At 39.5% G+C, this 23,692-nt stretch overlaps 1 protein-coding gene across 1 annotated transcript in view; it reads left to right on the plus strand.

The window, feature by feature from the left end:
* Positions 1 to 16,297, plus strand: part of CGRRF1 (cell growth regulator with ring finger domain 1) — a 29,964-nt gene extending 13,667 nt beyond the window's left edge. Inside the window, exons 3-6 of the mRNA XM_004279336.4 lie at positions 7,769 to 7,946; positions 8,099 to 8,246; positions 14,392 to 14,499; positions 14,726 to 16,297. Of these exons, the coding sequence (XP_004279384.1) occupies positions 7,769 to 7,946; positions 8,099 to 8,246; positions 14,392 to 14,499; positions 14,726 to 15,046 (755 nt within the window). The 3' untranslated portion in view covers positions 15,047 to 16,297. The remainder of the gene's footprint in view (positions 1 to 7,768; positions 7,947 to 8,098; positions 8,247 to 14,391; positions 14,500 to 14,725) is intronic.
* Positions 16,298 to 23,692: the final 7,395 nt, after the last annotated feature.

Here is a 23,692-nt window from a genome sequence, read left to right on the forward strand (position 1 = left end):
ACCTCTGGTCCTCCCCAGTCGTAAACTCCAGGGGACGCATTTCTGGCCTGAGTTAGTGCTCTCTCTGCAGTGTTTAGCAGAGTTGGCCAGGCCTTCCTTCTTGACATCCTCTCCCTTGGCACCTGTGACCTTCTTGTCTAGTCATCTTCCAGCCTCTAACTTCTAGAATCAGTTGTCATCAGTGTACATAGTCAACAGGGATTATCAACCTTAAGTAAATCTTTTTTTTTAATTAATTAATTCATTTATTTGTTTTTTATTTTTGGCTGCGTTGGGTCTTCATTGCTGTGAGGGGCCTTTCTCTAGTTGCAGCGAGCGGGGGCTACTCTTCGTTGTGGTGCGCGGGCTTCTCATTGCTGTGGCTTCTCTTGCTGTGGAGCACGGGCTCTAGGCGTGCAGGCTTCAGAGTTGTGACATGCGGACTCAGTAGTTGTGGCTCACGTGCTGTAGAGCGCAGGCTCAGTAGTTGTGGCACATGGGCTTAGTTGCTCCACGGCATACGGGATCTTCCCAGACCAGGGCTTGAACCCGTGTCCCCTGCATTGGCAGGCGGATTCTTAACCACTGGGCCACAAGGGAAGTCCAACCTTAAGTAAATCTTGATTTACGTTGAAAAAGTACAAAATTTCTTTTTCCTATTCCTTACCTATAAATATTGTATGATTACCCTATGACTTAAAGGAAACTAAGGACCTCTTTTCCCCCTCATGGTGGATAAGCAGTTCATTCTGACATTTTGCACTTAGGAATAACAAATTTCAAGATAGGACAGAGAAAACTAACTTGTTTAGAAAACATGCCTGATTAAGATGTGCAGAACTGTGGTGGTTTCCTGATCGCTAACCTCTATGGACATGTACTTAGACCTGCTATAATGTCACATCTGGCTTTTGAGCAGGACTGCCAATAAAAAAAAATCCACCAGCACAAAGCTGTCCTTCCTGCAGCACAGTTCCACAAGCCTGGAAACACTGAAAAAGAAGAACTGTTACATCATGAGCAAACAAATACAGGACACTTGTGAGCTAGAGTGTGTGAGGAAATCCATCAGTCTGTCTTTCATGCAGAAAAAGTCTCAAATAGAGCCCACCCTGTAAATGTTAGAAGCAAATGAAAAGATACCCAGTAAGTGGAAGACCTCTCTGCTATGTCCAACACACTAGATGCTAACAGTAGCATTAGTGAAGTACGTGAAAAAAATTTTAAGTGTGCAGACTTGTAGCATGCTTACTGAAGTATTTTAATTTTTCAAATACTAATGCATATCATTCTTTTTTTAAAAATTTGTTTATCTTATTGATTTATTTTTGGCTGTGTTGGGTCTTCGTTGCTGCACACGGGCTTTCTCTCGTTGCGGCGAGCGGGGGCTACTCTTTGTTGTGGTGCGCGGGCTTCTCGTTGTGGTGGCTTCTCTTGTTGCGGGGCACGGGCTCTAAGCGTGAGGGCTTCAGTAGTTGCAGCACACAGGCTCAGTAGTTGTGGCTTGTGGCTTAGTTGCTCCACGGCATGTGGGATCTTCCCAGACCAGGGATTGAACCCGTGTCCCCTGCACTGGCAGGTGGATTCTTAACCACTACGCCACCATGGAAGTCCCTCTTTTTTTAATTGAAGTATAGTTGATTTACCATGTTGTATTAATTACTGCTGTACAGCAAGGTGATTCAGTTATACATATATATACATTTTTAAAAATATTTTTTTCCATTATGGTTTATCATAGGATATTGAATATAGTTCTCTGTGCACAGTAGGTTTATCCATTCTATGTATAAAAGCGTACATCTGCTAACTGCAACCTCCCACTCCATCCCTCCCCCAACCCCCTCCCGCTTGGCAATCACCAGTCTGTTCTCTATGTCCGTGATTCTGTTTCTGTTTCATTGATAGGTTCATTTGTGTTGTATTTTAGATTCCACATATAAGTGATATCATATGGTATTTGTCTTTCTCTTTCTGACTTACTTTACTTAGTATCATAATCTCTAGGTCCATCCATGTTGCTGCAAATGGCATTATTTCATTCTTTTTTATGGCTGAGTAGTATTCCATCCTATATCTGTACATCCTCGTTATCCATTCATCTGTTGATGGACATTTAGGTTGTTTCCATGTCTTAGCTATTGTGAATAGTGCTGCTGTGAACCTAAGGGTACATGTATCTTTTTGAATTATAGGTTTGTCTGGATATATGCCCAGGAGTGGGATTGCTGGATCATATGGTAATTCTGTTTTTAGTTTTCTGAGGAGCCTCCATACTGTTTTCCATGGTGCTTGCAGCAACTTACATTCCCACCAACAGTGTAAGAGGGTTCCCTTTTTCCACACCCTCTCTAGCATTTGTTATTTGTAGACTTTTTAATGATGCCCATTCTGACTGGTGTGAGGTGGTACCTCATTGTAGTTTTGCAATGCATGTCATTCTTTATCTATGGTCTGTGGGGAAATAAGAAGAACGTTTTGCTGGGAATTTTACTCAGTAGAATAAAATTCATTTGTTTAAACTGTGGAATGGTGGATGTTATTGAAGGTGTCTAACCAGAACATTGAAATAATATTCTGAGCAATAATTGTGAGATTGTAAGAGGTTATTTCATTTGATGTGTAGATAGGTAGTTTAAAAATGCAAGTCTTTATTTTTACTGCTGTACCTAAGATGCCTGGCACATAGAGGAGGAAGAGTGAACATCTGGAGACCTGATTTACTTGAAAATAAAGCAGAGAATCAGTTTTAATCTTAGTTGTTTAGCTCTGTTTACTAGGCGTGGGTTGTTGGGATTGCTTTGTTGTTATTTAATATATGTGGGTTTATGATGCTTCCATGTCCCCAGGGTAGAAGCTTTAATGACATTAAAAGTAAGTACTCAGGGACTTCCCTGTTGGCTCAGTGGTTAAGAGTCCACCTGCCATTAGCCTGATGCTTGGTGTTTTTCTTTGTTTATAATTGAGTAATTAAGAGACTGAGAAGCTGAGCAGAAAACAGTAGCTGAGAGGCTGTGAAGTTGAACAGAGCTTTTGAAATTTCTTAGGACAGGTGGAACCAAAATACTGAGTCCCATTCTTCCAAAGAATAGAGAATTTGACAAGTATCAGATGATTTTTGTTAGGGATTTCTGAAGAACTATACTTCAGGAATAATGATAAAAAAGAGCATTATACACACACACATACACACACACACACACCATTAATTACAGAAGGAAAGCTGAGAGAGAATGTTGTAAAAGTAATACAATAACCAAGAATTTTCTAAAACAGATAAAGGATCTGATACCACAGACTCAAGAAACGCTACAAACCCCAAGTAGAATAAATACAAAGAAAATCATTATAAGCACATCATAATAAAACTGCTGAAAAACAAAAACAAAACAACAAAAAGAAAAAAAAAGAACCTGCCAATGCAGGGGACACAGGTTCGAGCCCTGGTCTGGGAAGATCTAACATGGCGCGGAGCACCTAAGCCTGTGCGCCACAACTACTGAGCCTGTGCTCTAGAGCCCGCGAGCCACAACTACTGAGCCCATGTGCCACAACTACTGAAGCCCGCATGCCTAGAGCCCATGCTCTGCAACAAGAGAAACCACCACAGTGAGAAGCCCGCACACCGCAATGAAGACTAGCCCCCGCTCACCGCAACTAGAGAAAGCCTGTGCACAGCAACAAATACCCCACACAGCCAAATAAATAAATAAAATAAATTTATTTTTTTTTTAAATTAAGTACTGAGGGTATATTAGTTGAGTTGAATTGACTTAAAGGGAACTAAGGACCTTTTTTTCCCCCAGTGGTAGATAAAGGGTTCATTCTGACATTTTGCACTTAGGAAGAACAAATTTCAAGATAGGACAGAGAAAACTAACTTGTTTAGAAAACATTCTTGATTAAAATGTGCAGAACCGTGGTGGTTCAGGAATTCTGCTGTCCTTTTGTAAACAGCTCCCTTGTGCAAGATGACACACATAGCATTTTCGGAGGAATTTGTGAACCTCTCTTCCCTACAACCTAAAATTTTCAGCTCCCAGTACTCCCTCCGGTTTTATTATCCTCATGCATGATCTCCTTGTATATAGTTCTTCTTTCTCAGGGCTTCTTCTTCAAGGTTTGTGGCTTTTCTGCCCTAGGGTTTCTCCTTTTTTAACGGCTCAACTCATTTGACTGTAGTCCTTTTTTTTTTCCAGTTTTTTGCAAGGCTATCTCTTGTGCTGTGCTTTACTTGGCTGTTACAGCTAGGCATGTAAGGGCAGGTTGAGAGAAGTCACATCCATGCTGCCTCACCTAATTTGGCTTCTGAATTTTCTGGTTTATGGCTGTGTCCCAGTATTGTTAATGATCTGTTATTGATCTGTTAGATCAACAGATCTAAGATGCCGTTGTGTCCACACTGAATTATAGAAGATTAAGAAAATGTAAGAATGGGAATTCTATTTGCAAAGAAGTGGGAAGAACTAAAGGGAGACATTCTCTTGTCAGTCTGTTAATGGAAAAGTTTATGAAAGATTGTAGGGAGTAGAATTTTATAGATTCTGTAGTTCTTTTTGTTAACTTATTAATTTCAGAGACATATTATGTTAAAGTATGAGTAATATCCAGTGGTGAGTAGACTCTGACACTCCCTATTGTAGTCAGATGTACAAAGTCTGTACACAAGTCTTGTATGCAGCTCTGAACCGCTGGAACTCTGATTCTTTTTACAAAGCAAACAACTGGGTAGGTTTCTATGTTCTGTAAGTTGAGTTTTTATATATTTTTTTTAACGTTTATCCTTCCATTGTTCTTTTTTTAGTGTAAGTAAACCCATATATATAGATATTCTCTCCTGTGAGATAAACAGTAACATACTATATATACTTCCCTTCACCTTGTTTTTTTCATGTAACAATATATTCTGAAGATTGTTCCACGATAGTACATGCAGATATTTTGATATGGCTCAATTCTTTTTTAAGAGTTACAGTACTTCATTATAAAGTATTCCAGAATGGCCATCATCAAAAAATCTACAAACAGTAAATGCTGGAGAGGGTGTGGAGAAAAGGGAACACTCTTGCACTGTTGGTGGGAATGTAAATTGATACAGCCACTATGGAGAACAGTACGGAGGTTCCTTAAAAAACTAAAAATAGGACTACCATACGATGCAGCAATCCCACTACTGGGCATATACCCTGAGAAAACCACAATTCAAAAAGAGTCATTTACCACAAAGTTCATTGCAGCACTATTTACAGTAGCCAGGACATGGAAGTAACCTAAGCGTCCATCGACAGATGAATGGATAAAGAAGATGTGGTACATACATACAATGGAATATTACCCAGCCATAAAAAGAAACGAAATTGAGTTATTTGTAGTGAGGTGGATGGACCTAGAGACTGTCACACAGAGTGAAGTAAGTCAGAAAGAGAAAAACAAATACTGTATGCTAACACATATATACAGAATCTAAAAAAAAAATGGTTCTGAAGAACCTAGGAGCAGGACAGGAATAAAGATGCAGACATAGAGAATGTGCTTGAGGACACGGGGAGGGGGAAAGAAGCTGGGACGAAGTGAGAGAGTAGCATGGACATATATACACTACCAGATGTAAAGTAGATAGCTATTGGGAAGCAGCCGCATCGCACAGGGAGATCAGCTCGGTGCTTTGTGACCACCTAGAGGGGTGGGATAGGGAGGGTCGGAGGGAGATGCAAGAGGGAGGAGATATGGGGATATATGTATATGTATAGCTGATTCACTTTGTTATAAAGCAGAAACTAACACACCATTGTAAAGCAGTTATTCTCCAATAAAGATGTTAAACAAAAATAAAGTATTCCATATTTTATTCATTTAATCCCTTATTGATAGATATTTGGGTGGGTTCCAGCATTTTGCTATAACTAGTGCTCTAAACATAGATCTTTTCACATTTTTTTGCATTTTTGCCAGTAATACAATAATATTAAGAAATCATTTTCTGGGTTCCTTTTTTTTTCTTTTTCTACTTTTTTTTTATATGCCTTTTATATTTTTTCCTGTCCTGTCTACGTCCAACTTTTTTTCCTTTCCTCATGTTTTGTGGTTCTTTAGTGACATAGAGGAAAGTATGTGTGATTTTAATATATATGTATACATATACATATATATATATATAATTTGTATTAATAGAGTGTTCCTCTTCAGCTATTCAATAGTTAATCAAGAAAAATAACTAACTGAATTTTCCATTCTTGAATTAATACCTGATGTTGGGCATTATTTAAAAATTTGAAATCAAATTCTGTTCCAATTACCTATGTGAAATTCCTGCCAATTAAGATTTTTGCTTAACAATGATTAGAAATTGCTCTACGTTGCTGCTACTGTACATGTTCAGAATCTGAGACTCTGTATACATACTACTGAATAGTGAGAAGAAAAGTGTAAAGCTCAATTTTTGGTGTCCTGTAGAGCAGCGGTCCCCAACCTTTTTGGCACCAGGGACCCGTTTCATGGAAGACAGTTTTTCCACGGGGCAGGGTTGGGGGGATGGCTCAGGCGGTAACGCGAGCGATGGGGGGCGGCAGATGAAGCTTCTGTCTCTTGCCTGCTGCTCATCTCCGGCTGTGCGGCCTGGTTCCTAACAGGCTACGGCAGACCGCTGCCCATCCACGGCCCGGGGTTGGGGACCCCTGCTGTAGAGCATCTGCTTGTGTTTGTGTATCTCCTTCCAACTCATACTCTTGATCACCTTTTAAAAAATACATAATGTATCAATAAAAATTCCTATTTGCAAACAACCGAAATGACTCCAAGGACATTGAGTAGCTTACAGAATTGCCCGTAGGTTTGGAGAGCCATAATCAGAGACCAAGGCTGTTCAGCCAGGAACAATGACCAAAACCATGCCCTTTTGCTCTGGTAAGTATGCCATGGCCACTGAGCACTAGATGTTGCAGCTTGCACTGCCAGCAGTATGAGACATTGGATGCTGCTGCCCTTGAACTTATATTGCTATAACTGCAATGAGCAAGGGAAAAAATCATATAGGTGGCGCATAGTAAGTCCTATGTAAGTGTTAGGTAAATAGGCAAAACTATATAAGATAATTTGAATGTCCACTTTATAACTTATATATCCACTTAATCAGGTTTACTTAAATTGTAATGTATTTTACTATGCTGAAAGCAAACAAATGAATGAGGGCAACACTATTAAACCCTCCATGTTTTGGAATCTCCACTCTTTCCTTAGGATATTTTGCATATTACATGGGACATTAACTGTGTGACAAGAGTATATCAGTGTTGTCAATGAGTATGTTAACATTAGTAAGGCTCAATTTCTTCTTAATATTTTTCCTACTCCACTGATCATCTTCTGGACCGCATGGGTGGTATGCATCCACTTTTAGAGACAGCTCTATTACTTCTTGTAGTTAGGATTACATACACTATTAGAGTGGTAGGTTATCAATAGTGAACGGTATTTCAGTTTTTTAAATTTATGTGGGAAGAGTCTTGAAGTCATCAAAAAAAATCTTTGTAACTTCCAAGAATAAATATGAAATAATGTAAATTAGAGTTTACTGACAGCACTTTAAAATTGTGTAGACATTGAAGTTTTTATATCTTTTGTTTTAGAGACCATTTCCTTCATTTATAGGCACATACCCTTTAATGAGTTCCTTTAACTGCCGTCAGCCTGGCCAGCAACCAAAAAGAAGCTTTTGTTACTGGCTATGTATAATTGTAGTAGACATAGCATTAGGTAATTTTCTTCTCTTTGTCTCGTTTGTTTTCCACAGCTGGCATAACTTTGACAACAGATTGCCTTGAAGATAGCCTCCTTACTTGCTACTGGGGGTGCAGTGTTCAAAAATTATATGAAGCTCTGAAGAAGCACTTTCATTGCTTCCGAATAAACACTCCTCAAGCATTAGAAGATGCTCTGTATAGTGAATATCTCTATCAAGAGCAGTATTTGTATCCTTTTATCTGATATATCCATTAGCACATGAAAATTTTAGACCTTAGACTTTTTATGGATAAAATAGTGTTGCTAAGTTATTATTTATCCCCTTTGGTATATTGTATTTTTGCTTATAGTGGCAATTTCTCTTTACATCTTCAAAAAGTATTAAAAAGGACAGCAAAGAAGAAATATATTGCCAGTTACCAAAAGATACTAAAATTGAAGACTTTGGTACAGTGCCCAGATCTCGCTATCCATTGGTAGCACTGTTGACCCTAGCTGATGAAGATAACCGAGAAATTTATGATATTGTAAGTAATTTTAAAATTGTGGAAACATTAACTTTTAAGTGATTTGGATGATGGGTCTTAATTATTTGGTGAAATAGAAAAAGGTTTATTTTAATTTCTGAGGATATACATTTGGCCTGGACACATTTTTTTTGGAAAATGAATACATGGGAAGTACACTTGTATGCGTTTTATATGTGTAATGCTCCTTCAGAGCATGACTTGTTTTTTTCCATATGGATTGCAAGAATATGATTTTATTTAGAAAATGAAAGGTAGAGTTGAATTACATTAATTTCATCATCCCATATTCTGTCATTTTTGCCACATAGAAAAAGGTCTGTTGGGAAGCATGTTTATTCCTAGCATTTTTAGCACTGAATAAATAAGCATTGTAATGATCTGAAGGGCTTGATTTTAAGACAGTATCCACTCTTTTCTTTGCATGTTTGCAGTCATCTTGGTTCCATCATAGCCCCTGCTGCACCTACATCTTATATGTGTTTGGTCCCTATATTTTCAGTAATTATTTTAATCTCCTTTTCTCATTATGTGCTAATTATTTCTTTAGTCTGGTAGTTTATCCCAATTAGGAAGATAAAAGCATGTTAGAGGTCTAAAAGGTCCTGAGCCTGACATTCTTATAAGTATGGTAGAAGCTTGTACGTGAAATAAACTTTTGGTGAAATCCTATCATGATTAGAATGGCTTTATACACAATTTACTACTTTTCTGAAGTGCATGAAATAGATATGTTGATGAATAAAGATATGGTAACATTTTTATGACACTTTGTAATATACAAAGTACATTCGCTACAATTAACATATTTATTCCTTCCAACAACTTTGTGTGTTAGGGCATCTGTCTTATAGACACTGAAAGAGACTAAAGAAAACTCCCAGGCATTCAGGAAATAAGAGATGGAAGCAGGGCTCGATTCTGAGCCTTTGTAGTCCTGTGGCAGTATGCTTTGTTTTTAACAGGAGTATCTCACCAAAACCAGCACACATTGAGCTTTGGAAGGTGCACACCCTAACTGGGAGATCTAGACCCTGCTCAATAAGTTATGCCTCTGTAGTTTTTTGGGGAGCGGGGTTAATTTTATCAAATTGAAGTTCCATTGAGCTGAAGTCAGTTTGTTTTTTCCAAATAAAAGTCATACTAACAGCAGTGTATTTCCAGAACCTAACAGAGTGCCTGAAACACAATAGGTGCTCAGTAAATTTGATAAGTGAAAAAAAAAGTCATACCAAGCAACGTTAGTGAGCCATATAGAGCCTCACAGCCAAGCTCCGGAATAGTCCATAGGAGAGCTCTTCTGGCTGTCTCCCCTCTCCCTCCCTTTGGCCCTCCCACTCTTTTCAACTGAAGATAAATAAGACCTATTAAGTTGGTGTTTGATATGTCCAGCCTTTCCGTCCTTCACTCTGCCTACCTGGGCAAGATAGCCCTTCTCTCACCACTGTGTCCCCCATCTCTTCTAAGCTCCCCTACTTCTTTCCTTTCATTCGAAACAGAAAGGGTCAGATCTGTCATCTTCCTCTCAGCTTCCCCTGTGGTTCCTTTCCCTCTCGCTGCTGGTGCTCTTTGTCAACGTGAGTACTCAGACTCTTCCTTATTTTCTAACTTTCCTCCTCAGTCTAAACAGAGAAGGAGTGTGAGAGAGAGAGAGAGAGTGAGTGTGTGTGTGTGTGTGTGTGTGTGTGTGTGTGTTTGGTGTTGGGAGGTGTAAAATACATATAAAGTTGACCATTTAAACCACTTTTCAGTGTACAGTTCAGTGGCATTCTAAACAGGGAAAGATTTGCTCTCAGGTCCCTGATGCAACTGGAATGAAGTCTACTGGCCCGGCTGTGGTTGGGGGAGGCTTATTCCCACAGGGTAGACAAAGTACCTGGCTCTCAGGTCCTTTGTATACACCTCCCTGCCTGGGTCCTTCTCTGTATCTTCTGTTCTTATCAGTAGGTTCCCTTCTTTTTTTCCTGTTAATCCTTGCTTCTCGCTTTCTTATCTCTCAGGTGGGGCCTAACACTGGCACTAAAGCATATTATATATTTTGTATGAATGTTCTCTGTTCTTAATTTTAAAAGCAAATTGGGCATTTGGTTTTTCAGTATTTTATCTGGGGTCAGAAATTCTAAATCTAAAAAAGAAATTTTTTAACTCTCTCACTCCTATTGTAACAGTAATAAATTACATTCAGATTGTGTAGTTAGGAACCAGTTTGTTATTTTAGGTAGTTAAGGAAAGTAGGGATTGTCACTGCAAGACCTTGACTTAATTTTTTTTTTCATTTTTACTAAATTATACTAGTTTATTTTCTGTACTACTCAAATGATACATGTTTGTGGCAGGAAATAGAAGTAGAAAATCTAGATAAGCCAAAAGGGAAAAAAGGAAAATCACCTGTATTCTATCATCCAAAGATAACCACTGTGAATATTTGTATCTTTCTAGACCTTTATGTATGTAATTTTAAAACAAAAATGGAATCAAATTGTCCATACTATTTTGGGATCTGCTTTCATTTAATAGTATGTTTTAAACATCTTTTCCATAGCAAATGTTAATCTACAGCTATATACATATATTCATAACTAGCATGATAGTGGCTTCAGAGGCTTCTCATGTTAAATTAAATGGCAGGATTGTTAGTAGTGGGCGATAACATTACTACCTTTTACCAATCCTGTCGTTTTGATTTAGTATTAAAAGCCTCTGAAGTCACTGCCAAATTAATAAATCCTTATAAGGCTGTAAAGGATCTTGTATGTTTACAACCATAATAGGGTTGTTGTTGTTGTTTTTTAACTTTCTTTATGGGCATAATTTCAAAAACTTGCAAAAATAAAAAAGTAGAAGAACATCCATATACCCTTTACCCTGATCTCCTATTGTTAATTGTTAACATTTGCACCATTTTCACTATTTGCCCACATACATATTTATGGGTGTATGTGTATATATATTTTTTTAACGAATTGAGAATAAGTTGTATACATGATGATTCTTTACACCCAAATACTTCAGTGTGTTTTCCTAATAATGGGGATATTCTCTTGTATAACTACAATATGGTTATCTACTTTATAAATCTAACACTGATATAATATTTTATCTAATCTATTATAATATATATTCCAATTTGTCAGTCTGTCTAACAGTATTCTTTACAACATGTTTTCCCCTCCAGTACAGATTCTAGTCTAGAGTCAGATGTTGTATTTGTCATGTATCTTTAACCTCCTTTAATCTGAAACATTTCCATAGCCTTTCTTTTGTCTTTTATGACATTAGCATTTTTGAAGAATAGAGTCACATGCACACACTGTTTTTGTAAAATAGAACATTTCTCATTTTGTCTGATGTTTCATCATGATTAGATTGGAGTTGAGCATTCTCAGCCAGTGTACCATGCAGGTGATGATGTGTGCGTTTCAGGGCATCGCCTATAGAAGAATGGGAGGTTCTTTTCCCTCATTGGTGATGTAAATTTTGATCTCTCAGTCAAGGTGTTATCCAATTTTCCACTGTTTCCTTTTTTTTCCCTCCCTTGCAAGTAATAAGCAGTGTGTGGGGAGGCACTTTAAGACCATACAAATATCCTGTTCTTTAGTAAAATTTCCCCCTGGATTTAATATCCATTAATGATTCTTACCAGATTTCATCTTTACCATGATGGTTGCAAAATGATTATTTTCCAGGGCTTCCCTAGTGGCGCAGTGTTTGAAAGTCCGCCTGCCGGTGCAGGGGACATGGGTTCGTGCCCCGGTCCGGGAAGATCCCACATGCCGTGGAGTGGCTGGGCCCGTGAGCCATGGCCGCTGAGCCTGCGCGTCCGGAGCCTGGGCTCCACAACGGGGGAGGCCACAACAGTGAGAGGCCCGCGTACCGCAAAAAAAAAGATTATTTTCCAACTCCAGCCCTCCAGTCAGCCCTCAGCATTCTATTACGAGCAAGAGTCCTCCGATTTACCTCTTTGTTTATCTATTTGTTATCCTCATGGCCTCATGAATTCCTTTTTCCCCCAGTGGTTTATAATTCATTACTGAATATGATTATTTTGGTCCTCAAACTGCCCTTTCCTTATTTCCTGCCCCAAACTGAGGATTTATAGTCAAAAACTGTGTCCATGAATTACTCCGATTAGTTCTCTCAAAAGTCAAAAAACCATATAAAGTGGTATACTCAGATGTTGCTTTCATCCCTTACCCCGATTCTCATACACCCCAATTCTTGTACAGATAATCAAGTTGTTTTCTGGTTTATCCTTCCTATGTTTCTTACTGTAATGATAAGAAAATACAGACATCTTTGTTTCTTCTTATTTTTCCTTCTTTCTTACACAAAAGGTAGCGCCCTATATATACTATACATGTTCTTGCTTTTTTCACTTAGAGCTGCCTAGCACTTTATTGTATGTAGGGTATCCATGTATGACAGTTACTCAGCCAATCTCCTGTGGTTGGACATTCAGGTAGTTTCCAGTATTCTGCAATAACAGATAATCTTGCACTGAATAACCTGTGTGTCCGTATTTTAACATTGTTGAGGTTATGTGGTTGAAGGCTAAGTAAATACATTTCTTTCTGTTACATACTGCCAAATTCCCCTCCATTGGAATTGTACCTTTGGAGTTGTATTTTTTTTTTTACCACATTTCCACCAGCAGTATATGAGAGTGATGACTTCTCCATAGAGTGTACTGACAAGCTTTTCAATTTTCGTTAACCTGATGAGAAAGAAATTATATCTCAGTCAAGTTTTAATTTTCATTTATCATATTGTGAGTGAAATGAACATCTTTTAATATGGCTAAGGACCATGTTTTTATCTTTTTGTATATTATCTGTTCATGTCTTTTGCCCATTTCTCTATAGGATTTTTATTCACTTTTTCTTCAATTTTTAAAAGTTCTTTATAAATTAGAGATATTAACCCCTAGTCTGTGATATACGTTGTGAATATATATTTCAGCTTGTCATATGTCTTTTGACTTTGCTTATAGTGCTTTTTGTCATGCAAATTTTATATTTTTATGTAGTTAGGTTTGTCAAATTTATCTGCCTCTGGGTTTGGGTCATAGTTCGAAAGTCTTTTTCTACACTGAAACTAAAAAGAAATTCACATGTTTTTCCTAGTACTTGTATAGTTTTATTTTTCACAATTAGATTTCTTATGCTTTTGGAGTTTATTCTTATGTATGGAATGAGGAATGCAACTAATTTTATGTTTTTCCAAACAGATATCCAGTTGCCCCAATACTTTTTATTAAGAAGGCTCTCTTTGTTTAATGATTTGAGATGCTACCTTTGTCATATTTGTATATATAGTTATGTCTGTTTCTGGACTGTTTATTCTGTTCTATCCACCTGTCTATTCATGTGCCAGTACCACACTGTTTTAATTTTAGAGGCTTTGTAGTATGCTTTAATATCTGACTGAGCTTAGTCCCTCTCATAGCTTTCTTTTCAATATTTCCCTAGCTATTCTTTTTTTTTAAATTTATTTATTCATTTTTGGCTGCATTGGGTCTTTGTTGCTCCACATGGGCTTTCTCTCGTTGAAACGAGCAGGGGCTACTCTTCGTTGCGGTGCGCGGGCTTTTCATCGCGGTGGCTTCTCTTGTTGCGGAGCACAGTCTGTAGGCGCGTGGGCTGCAGTAGTTGTGGTGTGCGGGCTCAGTAGTTGTGGCTCATGGGCTCTAGAGCGCAGGCTCAGTAGTTGTGGCTCGCGGGCTCAGTAGTTGTGGCGCATGGGCTTAGCTGCTCTGTGGCATGTGGGATCTTCCTGGACCAGGGCTCGAACCCGTGTCCTGCATTAGCAGGAGGATTCTTAACCACTGCGCCACCAGGGAAGCCCCTTTCCTAGCTGTTCTTATGTTTTATTTTTCCATATTGAAAATTTTAGTCAACTTATACAGCTGTATAAAAACTAATTGCTATTTTTGCTGAAATAACATTGAATTTGTAAATTTGAGTATAAATAAAATAATTCTGGTAAAAATATGTAACTGGGTCCTCTTTTGTGACTGTGATTTAAGGAACTTATTGTAAGTTTTCTAATTTATCAACCTCTTATTTTTATTTGAGAAGTATTTTTCACATATCTGTGAAATAATATAAGGAGGTATGTACTGACTGGTGTTCAATTTTTATCTTAGATTTCCATGGTGTCAGTAATTCATATTCCTGATGAGACTTATAAACTCTCCTGTAGAATATTGTATCAATATTTACTCCTGGCTCAAGGTCAATTTCATGATCTTAAGGTAAGTTGTACCCTCTAGTCTTTATCCTCTGTCTTTTTTGTTTGCAGAGTTTCAAAGAATGACTATCTATAAAGAGATAATATTTTTCAGTTAGTTATCATAGAAGTTAGCTATTATTTGTTACTGGATTTGCTAGCTCATAAATTTTTAGCACGTCTTATGACCCCCGGATTTGAAGCATAATTGTCATTTGTAATATCTTTACATGTGTTTCTTTGATTTTCAGCAACTTTTCATGTCGGCAAATAATAATTCCACTCCCTCCAGCAGTTCCTCTCCAGAGGAAAAAAACACAGACCGAAGTTTGCTGGAAAAGGCTGGACTATCTGAAAGTGAAATGGAGCCTCCAGAAGAGAATAGCAAGGACTGCGTGGTTTGCCAGAATGGGACCGTGAACTGGGTGCTCCTGCCATGTAGACACACGTGCTTGTGTGATGGCTGTGTTAAGTATTTTCAGCAGTGCCCAATGTGCAGGCAGTTCGTTCGAGAATCTTTTGCACTTTGCAGTCAAAAAGAGCAAGGTAAAGACAAACTGAAAAGTCTCTGAGGATGTTGTTACAACTGAGAAGTACACTTCCCACTGAAGATGCAGTGTTCTTGTGTTCTTGGAACTAATCATAACGTGGAATCTACAGTGTTAACCGTCAGTGAAAATTCTATTTTAACTTCATATTTGTACGGTACATGGATGGTGAAAATTAATTATTCCTTGCTGCTCAGTATGGCAAATACTGGAATCCCATTCTGGGTCAATGCATAAAAATTCATTCAACCTCTTGAGAAGAATGTAAACATTTGGCCTTTTATCAGCTAGAGGATTTCACGTAATGTTGATTAGAAAAATTCTGAAAAGCAATCCATCTAAAATTCGAGGAAGTAAAAGTCTTAAGATTTCTGAATGTTTTTCCTTTGATGAAATCTAGAATGCAGTTGGGTAAAAATGAAATCCTTCTTAAAATAATTGTATGTTCTCTGGTTTACAAAAGAGTTGGAAAGGGCTTCTAACTTTAAATCCTTTCCTGAAATATCCGTTTTTATAAATATCCAGCTGTTCGGTTTCTAATTTTCCTTATAATTATAGTCACATAAACACAAGTCTTAATCTTTAAATATAGCTTCTTAAATCATAAATGCAAGAAACAATTCTTGACTGTTCTCAGTGTATCGTAGACTTAAATGATACTCATTTATAGGAAGCAGATATATAAAACATGGATAATAAAATTTATTGGATAATTAAATGTATTGTCCAATATGATTAGAGTAGCTGGATGTGACCTACCAGGGAAGATCTGCGAGGCTCTCAATGCCTTACCTTAGAGTTCCTCCTGCACACGAACCCATCAAAACTGAAGGGGTTTAGAGCCAGAAAAATCACTAAAAGAAACAAGTGACTCTTTTTTTCTAGGGTGTTTTTTATTCTAAGTAAACCCCATGTCCTTCTGAATAGTAAATCACTTTGTTCATCCTTTGTTACATCCTCTTAAGAGTTGAGTAACCTGATAGTCAAAAAAGCCCCATTCCCCACTTTTCCCAAGATGACTAAGAAGAAAAAAGTAAATCAGAGCTTCCTGTTTCTTCAGTGGAAATTACCTCTCACTCACTAAGAAATTAGATCATGGCAAATAAACTGTGACATGCAGGGAGATTTCCAAGCCCCATTTGTCCTGTTTGTATTAAGAATAATGCCTTATCTTTGTATCAGTGTGTTTCTGTACTATTATTTCATTCCCATCAAATATAACACTCTCAAAAAGACATTACCTATTCTCCATTTTATAAACCAAATCAAATTTCATCTATGTCCAGTAGCTATGTACTAAATACCTTCTAGGGGCCAGATACCTTTTGGGAGTGTGGGCTACAAAGAATCAGACAAGGCTCCTGACCTCCAAACATTTGTCCCTAACAGAAGCATTGATGGCTTATTAGAAGCACATCCCTATCTTAGTAAGTCCTAAGGCCCTGTTCTAATTCTATCCCTGGAAGCAGGGTGGTCAAATGCTACAGTCCCTGCTGCATTTGGCTAGCTGTATAGCAGTTCCTCTGGGAAATTCACTTTGTAGGTCAGTTGGGGGAATACTCAGGGATCATTTTGCCCATCCTATCCATCCTGCTTCCCTTTACAGATCTATGTGTACCTAAACTGTCCTAGATACATGGTTGCTTTCTCATCTGAGATAGCTTCCACCTGCAATCTTATTCCGTTTTTCATAACTTTTTTTTATTGTAGTGAAATATACATAACATAAAATTTACCATTTTAACCATTCTTAAGTATACAATTTGGTGGCATTAAGTACTTTCACATTGTTATGTGACCACCACCAGTATCCATCTTCAGAATTTTTCCATCATCCCAGACTGAAACTCTATACCCATCAAACAGTAACTCCCCATTACCCCTCCCTTCAGCTCCTGGGCAACCACCATTCTACTTTCTGTCTCTATGAATTTGACTATTCTAGGTACTTCATATACATGGAATCATACAATATTTGTCCTTTTGTGTCTGGCTTATTTCATTGAGTACAATGTTTTCAAGGTTCCTGTGTGTTGCAGCATGTATCAGAATTTCCTGCCTTTTTAAGACTGAAAAATATTCCATTATATGTATATACCACATTTCATTTATCCATTCACCCATTATTTTTCATAACTCTTAAAGATGATTTGCCCTTAGCTCCCCTTGCTGCAACTAAAGGAATTGTTTTCCCTGACCTCAGTAGTAATAAATATGAGGAATTTGGTAAGTAATCAAGTAACAACAAGTACAGTGTCTCTTAGAGGCTTATGGCAGAATTTGCCAATAGCAGTGAATAAGGGACATCTTGTGAGAACATCTACAAAAGCATTTTATTTATTTTATGGATCATTAGATAAAACATTTGCTTTATGTAGAGTAGTTGGTACTTTCCAAAACTCTCAACCAGGGATACATTAAGCAGACCTGATAGGTGAGTAGCCACCTCCTCCTTCAGTGACCCTTTCTTCCCAACTTGGTATCTATGAGGGTTCTTAATGTCGAAACCAGCTCTAGGGGAGGAACTTAAAAACTGTTGCTTAAGGACACAACACAAATCATCTCATCACATCACAGATAATCGTGAATTATCTCCCACTGGGACTATTGTATTTTTTAAGCCTCATTAATTGTGGAATGAAATTTTGTCTTGGCTTGTGGGAATTTGTAGCATCGATATAGGTAATCTGGGGGTTAGGAAGGGTCGGTGGAGGTGATTTCAGCCTCTTCTACTCATTCCTGCCTCAGATGGCCCTTATTCCACTGGATAATTCCCTAACTCCATTACCTAGATTTTGAGCACTGAATTCCCCTCTCTTTTCATATCTCCCTATATTATATTTCTCCTGAATTGTTTCTCTCTTGTCATCATGACCTCTAGTTCCTGGGTCCCTGAGTCTATTCTAATAATTCATGAACTTGCTCCTGGGTTGCTGGCTCAAGTGTTTCAAATGTGTTACCATGTTGCCTTGCTTTCTTGGCCTCTCCACTCTACCTGCCCCAGCAACCCACACGCTTGGCTTACCTCAACTATGTTTCTTTCCTGCTGTTACCACAGAAGGTCAAGTGGTCTAACCAATTTATGGAGTCCACCATGAAGCCTCTCTGCTTAGTTGCTTCCAGGTCTTCACTGCTGCTCAACAATCCTTTTATTGTTTTCCTAATGGACCCCCTACCGAACTCCCAATAGCTATTTCTCTTCCACTCTTGTCAAGTTTTGTACCCCACCACTGCTGTCTCACTTTCAGAAAAGAACCTTCAAAAGGTAGGTGAAGGGCTTCGCTGGTGGTGCGGTGGTTGAGAGTCCGCCTGCCGATGCAGGGGACACGACTTCGTGCCCCGGTTCGGGAAGATCCCACGTGCCGTGGAGCGGCTGGGCCCGTGAGCCATGGCCGCTGAGCCTGCGCATCCGGAGCCTGTGCTCCGCAACGGGAGAGGCCGCAACGGTGAGAGGCCCGCGTACCGCACACACACACACACAAAGGTAGGTGAAGATGATAGACCCCCAAAGTCATATATCTTGGGTTTTTTCCCAGCTCTGCCACTTGTCCCTTGGACAAATTATTTAACCTCACTCACTCTGATCAGTTTCCTCATCTAGAAAAATAGTGATAATAGAACCTAACTATAGGCTGTTGAGTTTTATACCAGTTAATACATGTGAAGTGCTTAGACCTGGGCATAGCATATAGTAAGCTCTATGTGTGACAGGTATTACCATTACTGCTTTGTTTAGATGTTCAAAGCCAGTAGACATTCTTTTCTCTCTTCCTCCAAAGAGGAGGTATATTATATATATTGATACTTCTGAGGCCAACACTGCTTGTGTTATTGATCTCATCTCTGTTTGCTCCCTGAACTCATTTAATTATTCATTCAGTAATTGAAAAATTAACGAGTGCCAAAGACATTACACGTTGTGTGGGCATGAGAATACGGCAGTAGAAAAAAAATAGGCAAAAACCCGTGCCTTCATAGGCCTTACATTCTAGTAGAGAGAGAGAGAAATTAGTAAGCAATACCATATATCAGGTGGAGATTAAGTGCTATGGAGAAAATCAAAGCTGGGATGAATGAGTCGGGAAATGTGAAGGATGGAAGTGAGGATTCTACTTCAAATACGATGGTCAAGGAAGGCCTCACCAGGATAATAGAGACCTGTAGAAGGCCAGGAAGTGAGCTGTGTATATCTAGACAAAGACGCCTTAACCACTGCAAGGCTGAGAGGTGCAATTTACTGAGATGGAAACAATTGGGAAAAGGTAGGTTTGGAGGAAAAGAGCAATTTTGTTTTTGTTCCATTTTGGATGCCGGTTGGAAATCCAAGTAGGGATCTCAAATAAGCAGGTGAATATAGTACTCTGAAGTTCAGGGGAAAGATCTGGCTGATAGATTTCATCTTTTCTTGATGCGATGTCAGCAGCATGGCATTTAAAGCCATGAGTCTGCATGAGATCACCGACGACGTGAGCACAGGAATAGAAGTGGTCCATGGACTGAGGGGATACTCCAGCATTCAGGGAGATTGGGAGGAACAAGTACACTGAGAAGTAGACGGTGAGGTAGGAGGAAAACCAGAAGCGTGGGCTTTACAAACCATCCCAAAATGGAGTTGTATAAAAGCATCACCATTTTATTATACTCACAGATTGTGTAGTCAGGTATTGGGACCGGATATGGCAGGGATGGGCCTGTCTGGGACCTTAGTTGGGAAGACCCAAATGACTAAAGTGACTCAAAGTCCAGAGGACTAAAATCATCTGAAGGCTCTTCATTTACGTATTTGGTGCCTGGGCTGTGATGACTTGAAAGCCGGGCCAAGCTAGGACAACTTGTGGCCTCTCCATGTGGCTTGGACTTTGTCACAGCCAGGTGGCCTCAGGATAGTCATTTCTTAAATGGGGGCTCAGGATTCCAAGAGTAAGTGTTTTTAGTGCACAAGGCAAAAGCTGCATGGCCTTTTTTGTTTTTGCCTTTTTTTTCCTTTTTAACAGCTTAATAGAGATATAGTTTAAATACCGTATCAATACAATTGCCCCATTCAAGGGTTTAATGTACTCACAAAGCTTTCCAACCAACAGTCAATATTAGAACATTTTGATTACCCACACGAAAAACCCTGTGTGCATTGGCCATCACCCCCACTCCCTGCCATGTTTCCCCAACCCTATGCAACCACCGATTTACTTTCTTTATAGTATAGATTTGCCTGTCCTGGACATTACATGGAATGGAATCACATGTAGAATCACAAATGGAATCACACACAGTATGTGGCCTTTTTTGACTGGCCACGGAACATTACTTAGCATAATGTTTTTAAGGTTCATCCATGTTATAGCATAAATCAGTATTTTATTTCTTTTTATTGCCAAATAATATTCCATTGCATAGGTATACCACACTGTGTTTATCCATTCATCAATTTATGGACATTTAGATTTTTTTCACTTTTTGGCTATTATGAAAAATGCTGCTGTGGACATTGGCTACAAGTTTTCACATGGACATATGTTTTCATTAATCTTGGGTATATACCTACAAGTGGAAGTGCTGGTTCATATCAAAATTCTACAATGAACATTTTGAGGAACTTCCCAACTGTTTTCAAAGCAGCTGCACCATTTTATGTTCTTACCAGCAATGTATAGTGTTCCAGTTTTCCCACATCCTCACCAACACTTGTTATTATGTTTTTTATTATTGCCATCCTAGTGGGTGTGAAGTGGTATCAAAATGTTTTAACTGGGTAAAAAATACATAACATAAAGTTTACCATCCTAACCCTTTAAAAATGTATAGTTTAGTAGCATTAAGTACATCACACTGTCGCAAAATAGACCTCCAGAATTTTTCATCTTGCAAAACTGAAACTCTACTCTCATTAAATAACAACTCCCTATTTCCCCCTCACCCCAGTCCCTGGCAACTACCATTCTACAGTGTAACTGTGGTTTTAATTTGCACTTGCCTAATGATGTGGAGCATCTTTTCATGTGCTTATTAGCCATTTGTTCAGATCTTTGACCCATTTTAAAATCGAGTAGACTTTTTGTTATTGATTTGTAAGTGTTTGTATTCTAGATACAAAGCCTTTAGCAGATATATGATTTACAAATATTTGCTCCCATTCTGCGGGCTGTCTTTTCACTTTCTTGGTGGTGACTTTGAAGCATGAAAGTTTTTAATATTGACGAAGTCCAACTTACCTATTTTTTCTTCCGTTACTGCACTTTTGTTGTCATGCGTAAGAAGGCTTTGCCTAACTCAAGGTCACAAAGATTTACTCTTATGTTTTTTCTAAGGGTTTTATCATTTAGGTCTATAGTCAGTTTTGAGTCAAATGTTGTATATGGTGTGAGGAAGGGGGTTCAACTTCATTCTTTTACATGTGGAAATCCTCAACAAAATATTAGCAAACCAAATTCAACAATACATTAAAAGAATCATACACCATGATCAAGTGGAATTTTTCCAGGGATGCAAGGATGGTTCAACAGATGCACATCTATCAATGTGCCACACCATATTAACAAAACAAAGGATAAAATTCATACGATCAAATCTTAAAGGTACTGAAGAATTGCTGCAGTAATTTAAAACAGAGCAATATAATCAGATATGCATTTTGGAAATGTCAGTATTGGAGGTGCTTTGAATGTAGCAGTCTACAAAGTGGAATGTGGGGAAAATATTGGAACTCATGTTTATTTTTATCTGCATGAGAAATCACATTTTACTAATCTTGGATTAGCTGGAGAACATGACTATCACTTATAAATAGATATATAAGTTTGGAAGATGGTCTGGAGTTTGAAATGTGGGGAAGACTAAATGTGGAAAAATCAGGATCGAGATACTATTACAGTAATCCAGCTGAGAAACAATAAGGACCAAAGGACTTCATCAAATTGGATCATGGAGAGGAGGAGTCCAGGATAGCTCTTAGGCTTCTGGCTTGGGTAAAGTGAGTCAGGAAAACTGGGAAGACGCTGTCTTATTCATGTTTGTACCCCCAGAACACCATCCATTCATTCAACAAATACTTAGAAGGTCTTACATGGATCAGCTGCTGTGCTTGGTGCTAGAGGTAGAGGATGAACAAGGCATGTGAGATCTTTGCGCTTGTGGAACTCACTTGGATGACTGGAGGAGACTAACAATAAATAGTAAATTAAAAAAATAAGATGATACTGCTTATGCTGCATACTCTGAAGGAAAAAAGCAAGTTAGCAGGTAACTAGATAGTACGGTGTCTGTGGAGGTCTCTCTGAAGAGCCTGCAATTGAGCTGAGCCCTGAGGGTTGAGGACAAAAGCCTTGTCAAAAGCCTGGGCACAGGGAGACCTTCAAGATGGTGGAGGAGTAAGACGTGGAGATTACCTTCCTCCCCACAAATACGTCAGAAATACATCTACATGTGGAACAACTCCTACGGAACACACTGAACACTGGCATAAAACCTCAGACTTCCCAAAAGGCAAGAAACTCCCCACGTACCTGGGTAGGATGAAAGAAAAAAGAAAAAACAGAGACAAAAGAATAGGGACGGGACCTGCACCTCGAGGAGGGAGCTGTGAAGGAGGAAAGGTTTCCACACACTAGGAAGCACCTTTGCAGGGGGAGACTGCGGGTGGCGGAGGGGGGAAGCTTCGGAGCCACGGAGGAGAGCTCAGCAACAGGGGTGCAGAGGGCAAAGCAGAGAGATTCCCGCACAGAGGATCGGTGCTGACCAGCGCTCACCAGCCCAAGACGCTTGTCTGCTCACCCGCTGCGGCAGGCGGGGGCTGGGAGCTGAGGCTCAGGCTTCCGTCAGAACGCAGGGAGAGGACTGGGGTTGGCTGCGTGAACACAGCCTGAAGGGGGCTAGTGCGCCACAGCTAGCCGGGAGGGAGTCCGGGGAAAAGTCTGGACCTGCCTAAGAGGCAAGAGACCGTTGTTTTGGGGTGCGTGAGGAGAGGGGATTAAGAGCACCACCTAAACGAGCTCCAGAGATAGGCGCGAGCCGTGGCTATCAGCACGGACACCAGAGACGGGCATGAAACGCTAAGGCTGCTGCTGCCGCCACCAAGAAGCCTGTGTGCGAGCACAGGTCACTCTCCACACCTCCCCTCCTGGGAGCCTGTGCAGCCCGCCACTGCCAGGGTCCCGTGATCCAGGGACAACTTCCCCGGGAGAACACACGGCGGCCTCAGGCTGGTGTAATGTCACGCTGACCTCTGCTGCCGCAGACTTGCCCCACATTCCGTACCCCTCCCTCCCCCCGACCTGACTGAGCCAGAGCCCCCGAATCAGCTGCTCCTTTAACCCCGTCCTGTCTGGGCGGGGAACAGATGCCCTCAGGTGACCTACACGCAGAGGTGGGGCCAAATCCAAAGCTGAACCCTGGGAGCTGTGCGAACAAAGAAGAGAAAGGAAAATCTCTCCCAGCAGCCCCAGGAGCAGCAGATTAAATCTCCACAATCAACTTGATGTACCCTGCATCTGTGGAATACCTGAATAGACAACGAATCATCCCAAAATTGAGGCAGTGGACTTTGGGAGCAACTGTAGACTTGGGGTTTGCTTTCTGCGTCTAATTTGTTACTGGCTTTATGTGTATCTTAGTTTAGTATTTAGAGTTTATTATCATGGGTAGATTTGTTTATTGATTTGGTTGCTCTCTTCCTCC

Source organism: Orcinus orca, chromosome 2 (genome assembly GCF_937001465.1).
Source record: "Orcinus orca chromosome 2, mOrcOrc1.1, whole genome shotgun sequence".
Lineage (NCBI taxonomy): Eukaryota > Metazoa > Chordata > Mammalia > Artiodactyla > Delphinidae > Orcinus > Orcinus orca.